The sequence below is a fragment of the Motacilla alba genome, chromosome 20, assembly GCF_015832195.1.
Source record: "Motacilla alba alba isolate MOTALB_02 chromosome 20, Motacilla_alba_V1.0_pri, whole genome shotgun sequence".
NCBI lineage: Eukaryota > Metazoa > Chordata > Aves > Passeriformes > Motacillidae > Motacilla > Motacilla alba.
The window spans coordinates 12147720-12165137 of NC_052035.1; the positions used below are offsets into that span (position 1 = coordinate 12147720).

At 42.8% G+C, this 17418-nt stretch overlaps 1 protein-coding gene across 4 annotated transcripts; it reads right to left on the reverse strand.

Annotated features, from left to right (window-relative positions):
- Positions 1 to 1144: 1144 nt before the first annotated feature.
- Positions 1145 to 11726, reverse strand: STX16 (syntaxin 16). Of its 4 annotated transcripts, none has more exons than XM_038159218.1 (9): positions 11410 to 11722; positions 9019 to 9063; positions 7871 to 7978; positions 6796 to 6936; positions 6094 to 6256; positions 5100 to 5191; positions 4812 to 4955; positions 4236 to 4316; positions 1145 to 3149 (listed from the first exon to the last, which is right to left on the reverse strand). In XM_038159218.1, the coding sequence occupies exons 1-9, from the start codon at positions 11488 to 11490 to the stop codon at positions 3045 to 3047; spliced, it is 960 nt and encodes a 319-aa protein (XP_038015146.1). In that variant the 5' UTR covers positions 11491 to 11722; the 3' UTR covers positions 1145 to 3044. The 4 variants fall into 4 exon arrangements, with proteins under 4 accessions (XP_038015146.1, XP_038015145.1, XP_038015147.1 ...); XM_038159217.1 differs by having other exon boundaries at positions 9019 to 9030; positions 11356 to 11721; XM_038159219.1 differs by having other exon boundaries at positions 9019 to 9030; positions 11410 to 11720.
- Between the last annotated feature and the right edge of the window lie 5692 nt (positions 11727 to 17418).

Sequence of the window (17418 nt, forward strand, 5' to 3'; positions counted from 1 at the left end):
AAGCATATTTTTTCCCCAAAAAAATCAGTTTCACTGTAACCTATCCAAGAACTTAAGTTCTGCAAGGCTGTACCAAAAGCAGTTTCCAAAAACTTAAGCAAAAGAGTTAAGACTCCTTTGTGTTGTGGTTCATAAAAGCAAACCTTAAATCAATGCAATCTAGGCAGTGAACACAGCATTAAGGATAGATATCCAATTTTTAGCACATTCCATAAATCAGCAAGAGAAAAACCAATTCTTCCACATTACTTTTCAGTTTCTAGAGAAAACTTGCTGTAAAAACAAATTTGCTATTACAGTGCATTAAATACTGTCCTTTTGGCATTTAATAATTTCTGTTAATAAGTTGCAGCTCATTTTTTGCACGCTTACATGCATTTTAATGGAGAAACTGTGTACTAGCCAACAGCTTTACAGGCCATTCCCACCAGGTGAGGAGACACAAATCCTTGGGAGCTGCTTTGCAATGCTGTTCTGTTCTTTTGTAAGGAATCTGAGCTTCCATACAGGCTGAGAAGAATCCAGCACCCCTGAAGAAGCCCCAGGCTGAGAGAGGGTCCAGCTCTGCCTGCAGCAGCACACAGAGATCTCCAGGGCTGGGCAGAAGCGAAGGCAGGAGGCTCAGGCAGCTCCTGGGACAGCTGAGGAGGCAGCAGCTGCTGTGGCTTTCTGGGCTTTCCTTGCCCAAAGGCACACAGACAGATCCCATTTGTGGGGATACTCCCACAAAGCACAGCAGCAGGTTTGGTTGAACGGCTGACAGTTATTCAGACTGGCTCAGAATAAGCCCCACACCAGCAATTATTCAGAACCCGGCCTGTCCTGAGTTTTCTTCCTCAACAGAATCAAGCTTCAATAAATTCTAGCTCAAGTTACATAGGACACTTGACATCTGAGTTTAAGCTCATTAAAAATGCATTTCCTCATACAGAATTTGGGTAGAAAATAGGTAGACAGTGGGCATAACTCACGGGAAATAACTCTTGACAATGCAAATGACATTGTGTTACAGAAAGTTACTTTTTAAAAAAAGATATTTCACATCACTGCCACTTTCATTTATTATGAAGAATAGAAACATGTTAACATCACAAAAGTATGTTTCAGTTTATAATTTAAATTAAAAAAAGGAATAATTGCCCAATTAGTTTGGAAGTGTTTTATTACTTCTTTGAAACCATCTGCCATGATAAAATGTCAAAAGCACCGGTCAAGACAGAAATAAATAACACAATCTCATGTTAGAGAGAAAGTTGCAAATACAGTATATTAAATTATAGCCATGTGCTGCTTCACACCAAGTGATGCAGCCAGCACGAGGGAGACAGTAGTTTTACTCACGATCATAGAAAGATCTATCACCAGAACAGGGGAGCTGCACACCCAACACAAGCCTCATTCTTCCTTTCACCAATTTACTCCATGAATTCCATGCAGAGTTTGAACTGGCAGTTTTGGTGGTTCAACATCCCCTTTCTCTAGAGGTAACAAGAGTGGTACAAAGCTTTCCATAAGCCCCACAAAAAGCCAAGGCTTTCGTGTTTTTGCAGTCTTTGCTTTCAGGTCCATCCCTGAAAATGGTCAGTTTAAAGCCACATCTCAAGTCCTCTTTAGCACAGAGTAAAGAAACTCAAGGCAGGCAACAGATGCAACTTCAGGATCACAGTGTTGTGAACCTGCACTTCTGGGGCTTGGAGCAGAGCATCTCTGCAGGTCTGTGGGGAGCACTTGTATCAGTCAGAAAATGAAGGAAGTGACAGTCCCTTTGGGGAAATAAAAAAACAACCACACATAGAAAAAGCAATATTAAAAATATTAAGACAAGGCCTCTACAATTGCACATCACTTCAGGCCTGAATTAAATTAAGAGTATTCTATTACTTATATGTTGCCTTAATTTCTGTTGTACGGCCTGCAGCAAAGTGTTCCACTGAAAAAAGCAGTGAAAACCCCAAATTCTCCACTGAAGGCCTTGTAACGTGTCACTTGCATGACACCTCTCATGGTCAGTAAAAGACCACAATCACGTCCTCTCCCAGGCAGACATTTGAAAGAGAATTTTCTTTCTGTCAGGGAAAATGGATGTAATATCTACTGTAGTGAAGCCACTCCTTATACAAAAAACAGAACCCATATGGACAAATGCATTGTAAAATAAACAATTGATCCAGCAGCTACAGTTTGAAACATCCAAGACCCACTGCAGTAGGCCAGAGAGGTTCTCTCTTTGGCTTTCTGCTCCATTTTTCCAGCTTAACTTCACTGCTTTAATGTAATGTCTGTGCTTTAACTAAAAAAATAATGCATGAAAAAAATATATGATCATCCCAATGAAGGCAAATCATTCCCATGATTACTCAAGCTCAGAAAATTTTTTAATTAACTAAACATGTTAAATTATGCCAGTGATTACATCTTGTTATTTACAAGATCAAGTACCACTGATTCTCCGTAATGGTGCAGTATCTAAATTAAGATCAGAGGGGTTGGATTATGTTCTGATTGCTAAAGGCTTTCCTTTTTAGCTGCCTATCCAGTACTTTGGAGTTTTTGAGTCTGGAAGAATGGGCATTCAGTCAAACAATTTTGTGTCTCAACAGATTTTACATCAAGATCAATTTTTGACATCCAGTCCCATTGAATCAGTAACATAGTTTAAATTTGAAGCCTGTAACAATTATGACATAGGAATATAGAAGACAACACATTTTTGTTCACAGTAACACACTAATTACTGTAGTCACTGGTAAACTTCAATTTTTAATTATTCTTAAGTACTGTGTTTCAAAATACCTCTGCATAGAGCACCAATTTTTTTTTTTTTGTGTGGGAGTATCAAATTTCCTGACATTTTCCATATAATCCTTACAAACACCTCACAGACCACCAAACTTGTACTTGGAAGAATTCTACAGAAACATTGCACAGACGTTGCACCACGAGGGCTCGTACATTCAAAGGCAGCTTCCTGGAGTGCAGGTCCATCCATTCACATTGGGGAAAAAGTTCACAGAAACTCCAAAAATGAGAAAATGAAGCGAAACCTAGTGTGACTTTACACCAATAAGAACAACAATAAGGACAATTACTATAACAAACAAAATTAAAATAACGAGCATCTTCCGATTCTTCTTTTGATATTGCTCTGCCTGTAAAACACAGAGGAAAGAGTTAATAATTAGATTTCTGCAAGGCTGAAAAACAGACTCCTGTTTAGTGTAAGTGTATCTTGCAGGCAATTCCCACACAATAACTGATCTGCACCAGAAGCTCCAGGGAAGGTAAATGCACGCTGAAGTCACATGCACCCTTGTTTAAAGACTCAGTCTGCTGAGATAAGATTCCTGTATCATGTTTGAAGGACATTAAAATTCACAGCAAAATTCCTTTTGTAATAGGCACATTTGTTGTACCTGGTCAGCTGTTTCATTTAATTTCAGCATTTTCATTTAATTTCAATTAGAACGGAAATCTTTATTTTTGAGTTGGTTCTCAAGTTTTCTGCTTCATTCCTTCTTTCTTCTAACCATATTTTCTCATCCCTCTCCTCCTTTTTGCAGAGGAATTAATAAGATACAACACAGAGGAAACTCTCCAAAAGCCAAATGAAAGTCTGTTAATAGAAGCTAAACAAAACAAAGCTTGTATTTTGTTTTTAATTAATAAGCCTTCAAAATGAAACCAAAACAAAATGAAACCAAAACAAAATGACCACAGAACTCTGATCTGCTGAGATCAACACTTTTAAAACTTTTCAGGTGTTCATAGCAAAACTTCCCATTAAAGAAAGAGGCTGGACCTGACATCTGACAAGTGTCAGATGGTAAAAGAAAACATTAATAATTATTCTTTCTGCTCACATGATCGAGATAATGTTTTCAAACTAAAATTGGCAGTGAGGTACCCAATGACCAGCCCCATTCCCAAGTGCCTGGCTTTTCAAAGAGAACAGGAATTGCAGACAGGTCCCACCAGGTCAGCAATATAAATATCAAAGCACATTGGTTGGATGCCCAGAAAGCCTTTGAAGAAATCAACTCGAGGCATCAAGCATGACATTAAGAGAAGTTACATGGGAAGCTCCTCTTACAGTAGAGCTGGACATTTCATACTGTACACAAGGAATTTCTAAAAGGGACACTGTCCAACTGAAAATTGACTCAATACCTTAACAGCTATTTAATTCTAAAAGCTTGTTAGATATGCAAAATGGCTAAAGTATTCCATCAGCTTACCTTATGCAGTTGTTTTAGACCCTCTTCAGTTTTCATACATGACTGTTCAATATTATAGTCAATTCTATCTAGAACTGTTCCCTAAATAAAATGGAGAAAACAAGCACCAAATTGAACCTAAATGAACTTCACAAAGCAAATGTTATCATAAGCAGCAGAGTAATTAACAACACTCACAGCAAACAGCTCATGAGCTACGTAAACAATGAACTTTTACAGAACTAGTTGGGACTTCATTAAGCAAATTCCTTGCTCAGTTCCTAAGAGCAGCTCTGTCACCATCTCACATCACATCCCTTACAATCATCTTAATTCCAGACCAGGTGCTTTTGGCTGACAAATTCAACATAAACTGATCTCGGGGAAAAGAACCAAGTGAACTTTGGCTTTCTGTGTCTTTTAAGTCTAACCCACATTACTAGTTGATTTTTTATTAATTTTCATTAACTCAACTTGTGGCAGATTTCAAGCAGAGGAAACCCGAGCATGAAGAAGTAAATTAGGAAAAGTGAGTCTGGAAGCCTTCACACCACATGGAATGTCCCATTTCTCACTAACACTGTGCTGTCCATGTACCTGTTCTACTATCATTGCTCCCAGGTCCCTAAATATCTCGTTGAGATCAGAGATTGACTGCACGATCTGACGGATTTCTCGCTCCCTCTCTTCCACCATCAGCGTGTTTTGCTCCACCAATGCCAGTTGGTCATCTGTAAAACCCTGTTGAAACAGAAGATTTGCATGTTGAACTAATATTAACAACATGGAAATAATTAAAAGCATAACAAGATTTCGTAAGTCAGATATTTACAGTCTGAGAAGAGAAAATGCAATTCGTATTGAATTTGTGTAATAACAACTTACTCTATCATAAAGTGTATCATCCTCCCCATCATCCATCAGTGGGACTGAGGTGTCAAAGAAGTGTTTGGACCTTTCTTCTCTATTCTTCATACCTGTAAAAGACAAACTATGTTTGAGCAAGATATTTAAGCACATTATAATCAGGGTAAGATCTGAAGCACCAGACAGAAAAGCACAAAAAAGAAAATCTGGGTAGTAAATGACATAAATCACAATATTTAAATTTTAACTGTCAGACTTACTATTTAAAAAAAGCGTAACAAATTCAACCAGACTTGCAAGACTGATTAAATCAGTGATTTTTAAGTTGTTATTTTCCATGAAGTTAAAAACTTTGCAAGGTTAAGAGCCTTAAAGTGTGGTCACTCCGGGCTATTTTGTAACAAATTCTCTTGGGAACAATCCTTGTCTGAACTGTGATCTTCAGTTCCACCTGTGCCATTTATACCACAGGAGGAAGAAATATCAATGTTAAATTTAAAAATACAGTTTTTGTGGGTTTCTTTCAAGATTTAAAAAATCTGTCAGCTTAGAATAGAACGAAATTTTACTTTTAAACAGAAATGGTTCCACTTCCAATCTGTTTATGGATACAGGATTTTAATTTATCACAGCTAGCTCTTAAGCTTTATCTGTCACAGCCTGCCATCTGCAGCAGGTATCATGGCTGAAGACCAGTGCCACTCCACCAGTGTAACAGATGCAGCTCTGCAAACCACGATTTGAGAAGCAAAATGCATTAAAATCGTGGATGGATGAAATACGGTTTTGTTGATACGCTCAACTATGACATTTCTTCTTCAGCAACAAGAAAAAGAAGTAGAACAAAGCAGTTTGAAACCACAAACTCTGCAATTCCAGCCTCTAGCTAGTCCTGTGTGCATCACTTAACCCTTCCGTGCTCCAGTTTTCCCAGCCAAGAACACAAGCACAGCTCAGTGAGTGCTCTCCACAGAAGGGGCCCATGCATTACTGTCCCTCCTCTTATGCTTACGTTTGAGATAGTCAGACTGTGCATGCCTAAAGTTGGTGGAGAGGTCCTGCAGGGCCTGTGCTAAGGAAGACACCACGTTCCTGAGAACACGTGCTTCTTGCTCTGTGCAAGTTCGTGACCTGCTCTGCAACACCTGCACTGCTCTCTGACACCTGTGGAATAACTGAGAGAACAATTCCATTAGTGCAGAAACAGAGCAGCACACACTGTAAACAGCACATTGCAAAAGTGCCACATTGAAGACTAATATTTGGATTTCTACATTTTTAAAAGTAATTTTTTTAATTTGTCCTGTGCAATGTTTGAAAAGACATGGAAACAGAACATAAATGAACAAATAGGTTTGAGCTAACAAGGCAGCAGAGTAACACAACTCCCTCTGACCAAAGACATTTGCTTCATTATAATTAGCTGGACTGCAAGCCTCAGAACAGACATCTGCAGATACAGATTTCTCTGAAGTAACTGTAAATTTGATCTGATAATCTCCCAATCCTGTTCCAAGTAGAAAATCACACAGGCAAGGGAAAGAACGGGGAGGTTTGAGTGACGTGTTGGGCAGTTCAGAGCAGAGCCCAGGACTTCTGGCTTGCTCCAACACTGCTCACAAAATAAATCCTTTGCTCAGAACAAACCACTGCCTCATCCTAATGCATTAAAGATGTGCCAGACTGGAGGTTTAGGACCCAAAGCACTCTGTACCTGTGTGATCTCCTGGGTTGTTATTTCTATTGCCCGTTCCTCTTCACTGCTGTCATCCAGTGTGGGTCTGTTTAAATGTTTATCATGAAGACTGGCTAATTCTTTCATCTTCTGTTTAACCCTGGCAATATCATACTGAATCTAAAACAGAAAGCCCAACAGGAAGAAAGGGAATTAATTCATGCATCAGGGGAAAAGGTTCTGACAAATGTTAGACAAAAATCATTGAGAGGAATCTGTGGCATGAAAGGCAAACCAAATATTATTAAAAGCCACATAAAAAGCTGACTAAGAAACTGATACTCTTAACAGACTTTGAGTTTGCTACTTTTTTAAACCTACTCATTAATCTTAGACAAGACTGCTGCTTCCAAATGTGCTTCATTAAGTTAGAATAATATTTTTATAATTATACAGCATCACAGCTAGAAGATTTAGCCAACTTCCAAAAAATAAATGGAAATTCAGGCCTTCAACTGAAGGAAATTCTGACCTTCAACTCTGTCAGAAATTGAATAGCCTCAACTCAACAGTAGAAGTTAAATGCCATGCTTTCAACCAAGTAATTAAAAATAAATCTGTAAGGGTGATTATGATAGCTGTAAAAAGGAGACTAAGCATCTTTCTGCACAACGGGTTCTGTCCACACAAACTGATGAGCCAACATGCGTTCTGAGTGTACATTTAAAAAAAAGGATTTTCTGCAACTCAAGAATAGCTTCACACTCCAAATACTGGAAAAGGTTTTTAATTAGATGCTTCCAGAATCACTCCCTTGCATTTGTCCAAATATTTCCAAAACTTGCAAGGGATCTAGACTGAAGAGACAGAAAAATTCTCATGCTAGAAAGCAATAATATTTCCTGTTTTCAATCACTGAACTGCTCATCTCCACCATTTTAGGGTCTGTTCAACTGGACCCCTCACCAGCTTCAAACAAAAATTTGAACTTAAATTCCTATTTGAATCTTTCTTCCAATACTATTTCTGCTACAAAACTGACAGAACGGGAGTGACAACAGTACCAAATCCCTCCGTGGGAGGTCCAGCTGGATGTGCCAGGGCACAAACCCACCTCATCTGCCCCGTCCACCCATTTGGGAGGCAGGCGCTTGGTGACGCCGATGGCAGCCTCGGGGTCCAGGCTGATCCCCGACACCAGGGCCATGCGGTCATCAGCCAGCTGCAGGGGGAAAGAGACAGACAATTAGCTTGCTGCTAATTAGATCCCAACCCTTGAGCACCAGAAAATGTGTATCTATGCCTTCCCATAGAAATTAACCTCAGAGATGGGTCTGCTTGTGGTCAAACATCTCATCTCCTGGTTCGGCTCTCTGTGCTAACGACCCACACCCTCCCTCCTCTGCAGCATCTGAAAGCTCAGAGTTACTCTTAGAATAAATTCGTTGCAAATTTCCCAGGAAGAAAGGTGGAGTTGCAGTGAGAATTCAAGTAGTTCCCATGTTGGTGCATTTCCATCAGACAACAATTCACAGCCAATGTTGCAGCACAGTTCATATTGGGCCTGGCAAGTTTGAAATCTGCATTTGGGAAAAGCTCAGCAAAAACATTCATTGTAACTGCTTGTTCTCAAGCAATGTTATTCTGAAGAACAAACACTCTTGCAAACTGACATGCATCTCAAATGGTTAAATTACTTAGTGATAATTAAATTGTGCTAAACACAAACAGCCAAGGCAGAACTGGAGCTGATCATCAATGATACCTCTCACAACATTAACTAATTACTTGGGAAGGCTTCCACACAAACACTTCCCTTCCTATTTTCTCCCAAATTTGTAATTTTCCTTTATCAGGCCTGGAAAGTTTTGTGGTTCCCTACCCCATCCCTTTTTAAAAAAACAATCCCCCTTCCTTCCTGAGCAACTCTTTCTTGAAAGCAATTTCTTTATCCCTGACCTTATTTCCTGATCAATAAAGTTTGCATCATTTATGCACAGCATGAAGAACAGTTAATGGCTTTGCTGTGCAAAGTCACTCTACCCACAGGGCCCACAGTAAGTCAGATTGGTTCATACATTTATCTATTTATAATATAACATCACAAAATGCTTGATTTCTCTATGCAGCCTGTCCTACTGTGCAAAGACACTTCATCCTATACAATGAAATTCTATAAACTAGCAGAATAAAAAAAAGACTCTTTCAGCTCAGTGATGTAGGCTTGATGCACCACGGCAGAATAAAATGTGAAAACAATACCTCATCCAGCTCCTGAAGTGATTTGTGGATCCCATCAGCCCCATCCAGTTAGAGACAGCAAAAGATAAAAGGGAAAAAAGAGACATAGGACAGATATAGGGCATGGTCAGTTGAGAAAATACTGATTTATTTTTAAAGCATGATGGTTTACCAAGAACAAACAAACAAACTGGCTTTTAAGACATGGCTAATCAATAAATACATCATGATATTGCATTTTAAGTCAGCATTTTGCTTAATACACCAACTTTTAAAAAAACATTTCAGTTCCTTGGTAAACAACAAGAACATAAGAGATCAAGTGCAGAGCTTGGTTTGTTTTACAAAGTAATTGCACAGTGAGGTTTCTAAATGCTGAAATGTCAGGCAGAAAAGCTGCAAGAGAATCCAGTGAAGAATGACAGCAAGGGCAGTCTGACTGCAGCACCCAGCATCCACTGGCTTTGGTTATGACTGGAGGGGGCACAGAGAAGCTTCTGTAGGACTTTTATTGACAAGCACCCCAGTTCTCTCAGGATCAAACACAGCAGAGGACAAAATGCAAAAGCAAATGTTCAGTCACTTCTGTACACACCTGAGCTGTGCTCTGCCTTCAGGGAACATTAACCCTGCAGGCATCTGAAAAAATACCCCAGGACAGGAATCTGCACCTTCTGTCCATCAGCCCTGGCACTGGGGAGGGGATGTGTGAGCAAAAGGCTATTTCACTCCAAGATTAACAAAGTCAGACCTAAAACTGGACAGAATCCTTGCTGTTTAACAAAGCAGCTTCAGCTGATGATCTCTTAGGAGATTCCCCAAGCTTTAGGAACGGGACTCCACTGTTAAAGATGCTGCTTTGATGGTCTGAGTTTAGGAAAGGAATTCTTGACAGAGTTCTCACAGCAAAGGATCTCTCAAGGAGAAAGCTGGAGATGAACTCAGGGGAGCTGAAGTGCTGAACTCAGGGCTGGAATTTGCCAGCCTGGCCTGCTGGCACTCAGCAGCTCTGCCAGGGGCACCAGCCCAGGGAAACCTGCAGCTCTGCCAGCACCAGGCAGCTAAACCATGAGGGACACTCAGCTCACAGACACCTGCACACTCCGGCTGAAGCAGATCCCTTGTGGGACTCTGAGATGCCCACCAGGGCCAGAAATGGCTCCCCTCACCCCCTGCACACGAGGACAGCTCCCAGTCACTGAGAGCCCCTGCTGCACTGGAGTGAGCCCAGCAAAAACCTTCCATTAATGTTAACAAACACTGCCAGTCAATATTTGATGCAGGGGCTAAATGTTATTGCTCTGGCTGCTGAGTAAAGTGCAGTTTCATTGCTCAGGAGTTGGGAGTTCAGAATATTTTTGAATATTTTTTTAGGTGATATTTTTAAAATATAAAACTTTCTTAAAATATTCACTTTTTCGAGGTGATGTTTTAAAAAAAACCCCAAGGATCTACAGAAGTGACATTAAAAAATGTACAAGGACTAAAAGCAGAGCCAAGGTACACATGTAAAATACAAATTACTGTTGACATTTCCTGTTCTGCAAATGCAATTTAATGCACAGCTTTAGACATAGGTGTAACACAGTTAGCAATGAACAAAGACCATTGCCAGCAACAGGCAGCACTGCTTTTCCCAACAAAAATGCATTAATGTGAAGCTATTTGGAGTGATGAGACTGCCAGCAGATATTTACCGGTGGCCGTGACAAATAAATGATGAGTTTAAACATGAAGTGTGAAAACCTGAGCAGAGCTGAGCTGCCAAGCTGCCCATCACAGCCTGACTAGCTCAAAAGCTAGAAAAAGTTACAGAAACTCCTGTGAACCAGTAACTTTTGGTAGTTTCTGTAAAGAGGAGTTACACTAGAATCTAGAATCCCCTTTCTCACAGATGTGTTTGAGTATCATTTGTATTTGGGGATAAACATAAAGGGCAATGAACATCAGAGCAACTTATGGAGAAATTTCAGCAATGGCACTAAACTACACCAGTGTATTCAACAGTGCCCACAGTGAGGTGAATAGAAGAGTTCTGCTGTATGAATTTACTCCTTTCTGGTGTGAGAAGGCATCAAACCCCTCCTGTCAGCGCTACCACGAAGCTGTCAGAACAGCGACTGAGTTATTACGCACGGAGCGAGCAGCACACACAGATCTCTTCTATTCCTTCAACGTGAAGGAGTGGGGAAACAGGAACCACCAGGGTGGGGAGGGACAGAGGGCAGAGGGAGGAAGGTCGGGGAGGGAGGGGGTTCGAGGAGAGGGTTCGGAGGAAGGGGGAACCGGGGCGGGGCACGGCCCGGCCCGGCAGCCCGGGGCGCGGCGAGTACAGAAGGATGAAGGGAGGAGACTCACCGCAGCAGCCATGCTACGTGAATTCAGAGGGCTGGAGGAGCCGAAACTACTCACTTGCTCGGCCAGCAGCTGCCGGCTCTGCACCGCGTTGTTCCGCAACAACAAGAACGCGTCCGTGAGACGCCGGGTGGCCATGGCCCCCCGCCCCGCCGGGCCGAGCCCAGCCCGGGGCCCGCGGCAGACGCGGCGGCCGCCCCCAGAGGGTCGGGGCGGAGACCCGTCAGAGGGCCGTGAGCGGGAGCGCTCAGAGGGCCGGGGCCGGGACGCCCCTGGGCGGGACCGGGGCCCCCCAGCCCGGGCCCCCGCGGCCGCCGGGCGCCGCCATCGCCCCGGCCCGACCGGCACTTCCGCGTGGTGCAGCGCCCGCCGCCTTCCGCCGGCACCGCGCCGCTCCGCCCGAAACCGCGGCCGCGACAGCAGAGTTCCGCTGCCCATCCCCTTATCCGTGTCCATCCCCCTGCCCGTGTCCATCCCCGTGTCCGTGTCCATCCCCATGTGCGTGTCCATCCCCATGTCCATGTTCATGGCCATCCACACGGCCATCCCCATGTCCATCCCCATGTCTGTGTTCATGGCCAACCACACGGCCATCCCCATGTCCATCCCCATGTCCGTGTTCATGGCCATCCTCACGGCCATCCCCACAGCCATCCCCATGTCCTTGTCCATGTCCCTCCACACGGCCATGTCAATGTCCATCCCCATGTCCGTGTCCGTATTCGTGGCCATCCCCATGTCCATCCCCACGTCCATCCCCACGTCCATCTTCACATTCTTCTCCAGTCCATCCCCACATCCATCCCTGTCCATCTCCACGTCCATCTCCATGTCCAGCCCCACATCAGCCCCATGTTCATTCCCATGTCCATCTTCATACCCGTCCCCATCTCCATGTCCCATCCATCCCCAGGTCTATCCCCAGTCCAACCCTTCATCCATCCCCACGCCCACATCCCATTTGGTTTTTTCCTTCTGACTCCCACCCCTTCCTGGCTATTTATTCCCTTTGCTTCCAGTCAATTTTCTGTTTTTCCAAACAATTACAAGTGGCTTTTTTTTCCCCTGATCCCGAACAATCCAGGATGTTCCCTGAAAGTAAACGAGCCATTTAAAACAACAATAATGGTGTTTGACTTTTCAGAAGAGACTAAAATGACTTTTCCCAGCTGCTCTGTCAGTCCCAGTGTGGGGCAGATGTGACAGGAGGCCTGGGCTCCCTCCAGGGCATCCCACGCCTTTATTCCAGGGGACATCTGACAAACCCCCATGGGAACAGCAGTGGCCACTGCCCAGCACTGCCAGGGCAGCTGCTGCCCACGGATCAGCAGGAGACTCCCTGGCTTAAACCCTCCCAGAGCAGCAGTGTTTACACACGCGGTAGAACAGGGACTGTAATCACAGCCACGTTCTCTGCAAATGTTATCTCGTTTTATTGAACCGCCTGGGCAAACTTGTGCTGGGAAAAACAGGGGGGAAAAAATCCCCTCTGCTAATTTAAGATATTTGGGGAGTTTTCTTGAGCAGCCCTTCTGCCTCAGCGGGAGAGACCTGAACCTTGGAATTTAGCAAGGAAATAAGCTGCAGCCATGCAAGGCCTAACGCACGCGTTTCATTCTTCGTGGTCTGGTGAAATCTGCTTTCACTTTGGCTGCCTGACAGAGCCTTTAAAAATATATGTGTGTGCTTCATTTCTTCATGCTAATTTTTAATCTACTGTAACAATTTTTATACCATGAGAACAGCTAATGACCTTCCTGCCTTCTCTTGGCACTGCTGCTGTGGCTGGAGGTCAAGAGAAATTTCTCCTGCCATCAGTGGTCTTGCCATGATCTTTTAGAAAAAACCTTTTGGAATATCTCATTTGGATGGAGAACATGAACCCAGTAGGAACCCCAGTGTGCTGGAAGTTGGTACACAGCAGCAATTAACGTATTTTTCTTTCTGATTTTTGCCAACTTAAAAAAAGTTTTGGTTGTTGGGCAGGCTCGTAATTTATGCAGGGGCTATAAAAGTATTTGGGACTTGTACACAGAGGGATAAAACTGCAAGGAATGGGTCCAGACTTGGTGAATAACCACTTCAAAGTGGATATTAGGAATAAGCAAAGGGAGTGGAAGGAATGGAAAAAAAGGATTAATCAAAGAAAACGACGTCTTGGAAGTTAGGAAGTGTAGGCATAAAGGGAAACGTGCCAGAAGTAAAGCTAAGGTAGATCTAGCAAAGGAAATTAAAACAAATAGCAAAATGTTCCTCAGGCATACATAGCAGGGGAGGAAGGAGAGGAGGGGCAGAGGTGGTGAAAGGGGGGGAGGCAGGACACAAATGAATGTATAAAATGTAGTGGAAATGTACACAGAGGAAATGAATGCATGGAGACAGAAATTACCTCATGCAAGTGGAACAAATCATCAGGATCATAACGCGACAATGATTTGGGCTAAATGATCATTACAGGCACCTTTCAGCTGGAATATTCTAATTTATGACTCAGACATCCAAGAGCACTTTCTATCTGGCTGTGTAACAGCATCCCTGCATGAGCAACACAACACAGTTTGAGAACAGGAAAAATTCTTCCAGCTTTTAAAAAGAGGAAAAATGATTGAAATCTGATCCAAATAAAATACAAGACTTTGGGATAAATTTAGCAAGAAAGAATAATAGCAGACACGATGGCAAAGAGAACTGGGCTAAAAGGCAACACGGATTTATTTACTGAAGGTGGACAGTGCTGGACTAACCTGATGACTTCGGAAGGTTTTCATAACAGATAAGAGCTGGTAGTTCTATTCTGCCTGGTAATGAAAAATAAAGGCTGGAAATGAGAAGAATATGTTCAACCATCAGGGGAATTGGGTCCTGGTGTGTCCTCCCTACAGGCATGGCAAGGGCAAACAACCACATCAGAATGTTGGACTTGATCTGATCATAAAACACCCAGATCATATTTTCCCCTCTAAGACAGCACACATCCCTAAACACATCTCCTCAGTGTGTCCTGGCAGTGTTCAGGGCTATTGCATGCCTGTGCCTAAGCCCAGTGCCCTGGGATTGGAGCCTGTGTCTTCCTTTGCCCTTTTATCTGGTTTTTAATGCCTGTTCCCTGCTGCTGCTCCCAGTGAGGCTGGAGACAGCAATGCTGCCTGCACTGGCACATTCCTGCACCCACCTCCTCCCACAGCCAGGGCCTGGTGGGGAACTTTCCAGTTACTACTGTGGCATTTGGATCTGGCTTCTGGTGGAAAAAACCACTCCATATTCAGAAGAACATTCTATTTCGAGGTGAATAGATAAGCATACTTTTTTTTTTTTAATGGCAAGTTAATCAGAGACATATTTCAAACTCCAGCTTTTAAACTGCAAACTCCTTTGCTTGTGCTTAGAAACTCCTTCCCTGTGCTCCTGTCCTCGTATCACTGTTTGGGTGCCCAGGCCATGTGAAGGGCAGGCAGACCTTATGCTCCAGTGATCAGCTGAAGGTCAATCCCACCACGTTTTATCTTGTGTAATTGAGTCGATACACGGAGGAGGTGAAATATTGCACTCTTTTGAAGCCTGAGCAATCAGCTTGTGCCAAATTCAGGATTAATGGACCGTGAAGTGCATTTTGCCCTGAAAAACCCCACCATCCTTTTGCAGATGGAATACTTCTCTGCCGGAGAAGTTCTTCTGCAGGAAAGTTTCTGGAGAAAAAAACAGCAAAGTGTCTGGGTTACCTCTGTCATTGCTGGAGGTGCATTCTCTGCACAGGAATTGAGGGGCTCCTGGGAAAATTGATCATATTCTTGCCTTTATCTTGCTGCAGAAGGATTTCAGGTTTTAAGGCTGTCAAACTCTCAGTTTTTTGAGCAGGTTAATCACTGAGCCAGGTTTGTTTGTCCAGGGAACTGGAGCTTCCCGAGGTTTGCAGTGGGTGTGATTCTGACAGCATCTCTCTAGATGGTGCTGCAAGGCAGGGAGATGGGAACAAGAACTGCCCGTGCTGCTTTTAAAATTCCATCCCTTGGTTTCTCAACCAGCTCTTGGTATTCCAGCTTCCTTACAAGAAAATGAGGCATAGTTGCCCATAATATCTTCATTTTGATGAGCTATAATCTGAATGCACCCATTGGAAACATAAACAGAGGAGAGCTGTTATTTTCTCTGGGTTCAAACAGCTGACATTCTGTAACTCTGCCTGGAAAAGTGCTGTTGAACAAACTGGCTTTTCATATTGATCTAACTGTACCAGCAGTTTAACAGCAGATTGTGGAATCCAGAGAATTCCAGAAAAATGTCTGAAAAAGAATAATAATTTGGTCATGCAGAGACACTAAATAATGGATGTTTACTAAAGAGGAAGAAATTCACATCTCTAAAGGGGCTCTGTCCTTTTTTGCTCAATGTCAAGTGTTGCCTTGAGTTCAGCTGCTCTTCTTCACACTGAAAAATGGTAGAATGGATCCTGCAAATGTGTCTGTACTCCTCCCCTGCTACTGAAATGCAATCAATCCAGGAGGAATCAGGTCTTACTTTAAGCTGGGTAGGCAGTGAAGACTGATGTGTCTGCTTGGAGGGTTGGGAGGAATTTTTAAATCAAAATTCAGCTGCATGAATTTGGTGTTTACAGGCAGACATACTTCACATACATAATTACACAGGCAACCTTGTTCAAAGGCAGATGTGAGAGGCACAGCCTGTGAGTTTGTACCCCAGTCTCGTGACCGACTAATAATGCCTGTGGTACTTAAACAATGGAACAACTCTGTCATCTAATATTGTGCAAAATTCCTTCCCCCAGCTGGGCACTATATTAAATCTTCTGTGTCACCATGGTGTAGGTCACCTCTGCAGCAAAGATAAAAGGTTGCTCATTGTAGACATTTATATCTCTGCTTACCCTAATTCTCTCTCCAGTAGTCATGTGAGGATATTCTGGTTTTAAATGGAGCTATCAGCTATAAAAATGTGTCAGTGGTCTCTTCCTTGTAAGGTGTGTATAATTTTAGATCCAGGTGGGACTCCTAGCATCATGGATGTGGTTTTTAGCTGAGCAAAAGTTGTGGGGCTGGAGGTATGGCAGTAATTAGATGTTGATGTGCAGAGATAGTGTGAATTCAAGATGTTCTGTCCCCTAAATGTTTGCTGCTGACCATAGTGAGGATGTTACCCTGCAATTTATCTACCACAGTGCTCTCTGTGAGTGCCTCCCTCGTGCTTCAGTGCAAATCAGTCAGTTCAGTCACTGACAGAGCAGCTTTCCCTGAGGGGTCAAACCACCACAGACAGCACAGCAGACACTCAAGGGTCAAACAGTACCTGCCTGCAGTGAGAGAGAAGAGAAATGTGCTGTTTGCATCCTGGGGCAGACTCCCACAGTACTTCCAGTACATCCAAACATGAACAAAATGTAGTCAAAATAAGTAGACAAGAGAAATATTATTATTCCCCTTTTAGAGATGAGGCGCCAAGGCATGAGGAGATTCAGTGAGCAGTTCTCTGCAGATATGTGTAATGCAAGAGCTGGCAATAAAACACAGGATTTATCATTACTGCCATTTTACAGATGGAAAAACTAAGTCACAGGACAACAGTGGCTTGCTCAAGGTCGTGCAGGGTATTTGTAGCAAACCCAGAACCTGAATCTGGAGCTGCTGAATCCTGGTCAGCATTTTTCCTAAGGGAATCATGGATAAAGAGATTAATGTCAATAATTTCCCTCAAAGCAGCAGAATTTCAGTAAGAGAAGAAAGACTGTTCCAGAAAAATATGCCTCTTCTTGTGTTAGAAAAAGAAGCTTAGACTCCAGTATCCCCAGCAACTCATACCTATGTTCTTGTTATCCTAATTAGTGGCAATGTTCCACTTCCAGAAGGTTTTATCTCTTTAAATTAGGTGGTTTGGTTTTTTTTTTCCCCCAACTAATAAAATTAGAGAAGGCAATTCAGAAAGATGTATTACAGCAGATCATGGTCTGACATTCATTCCAGCAATAACAACTGTTATCAAAGAAAGATCTTTTCCATAAACGTAGGAAACAAGTCAGGCTAATAAAGACATGAATAGGTTTTTGCACATTACAAT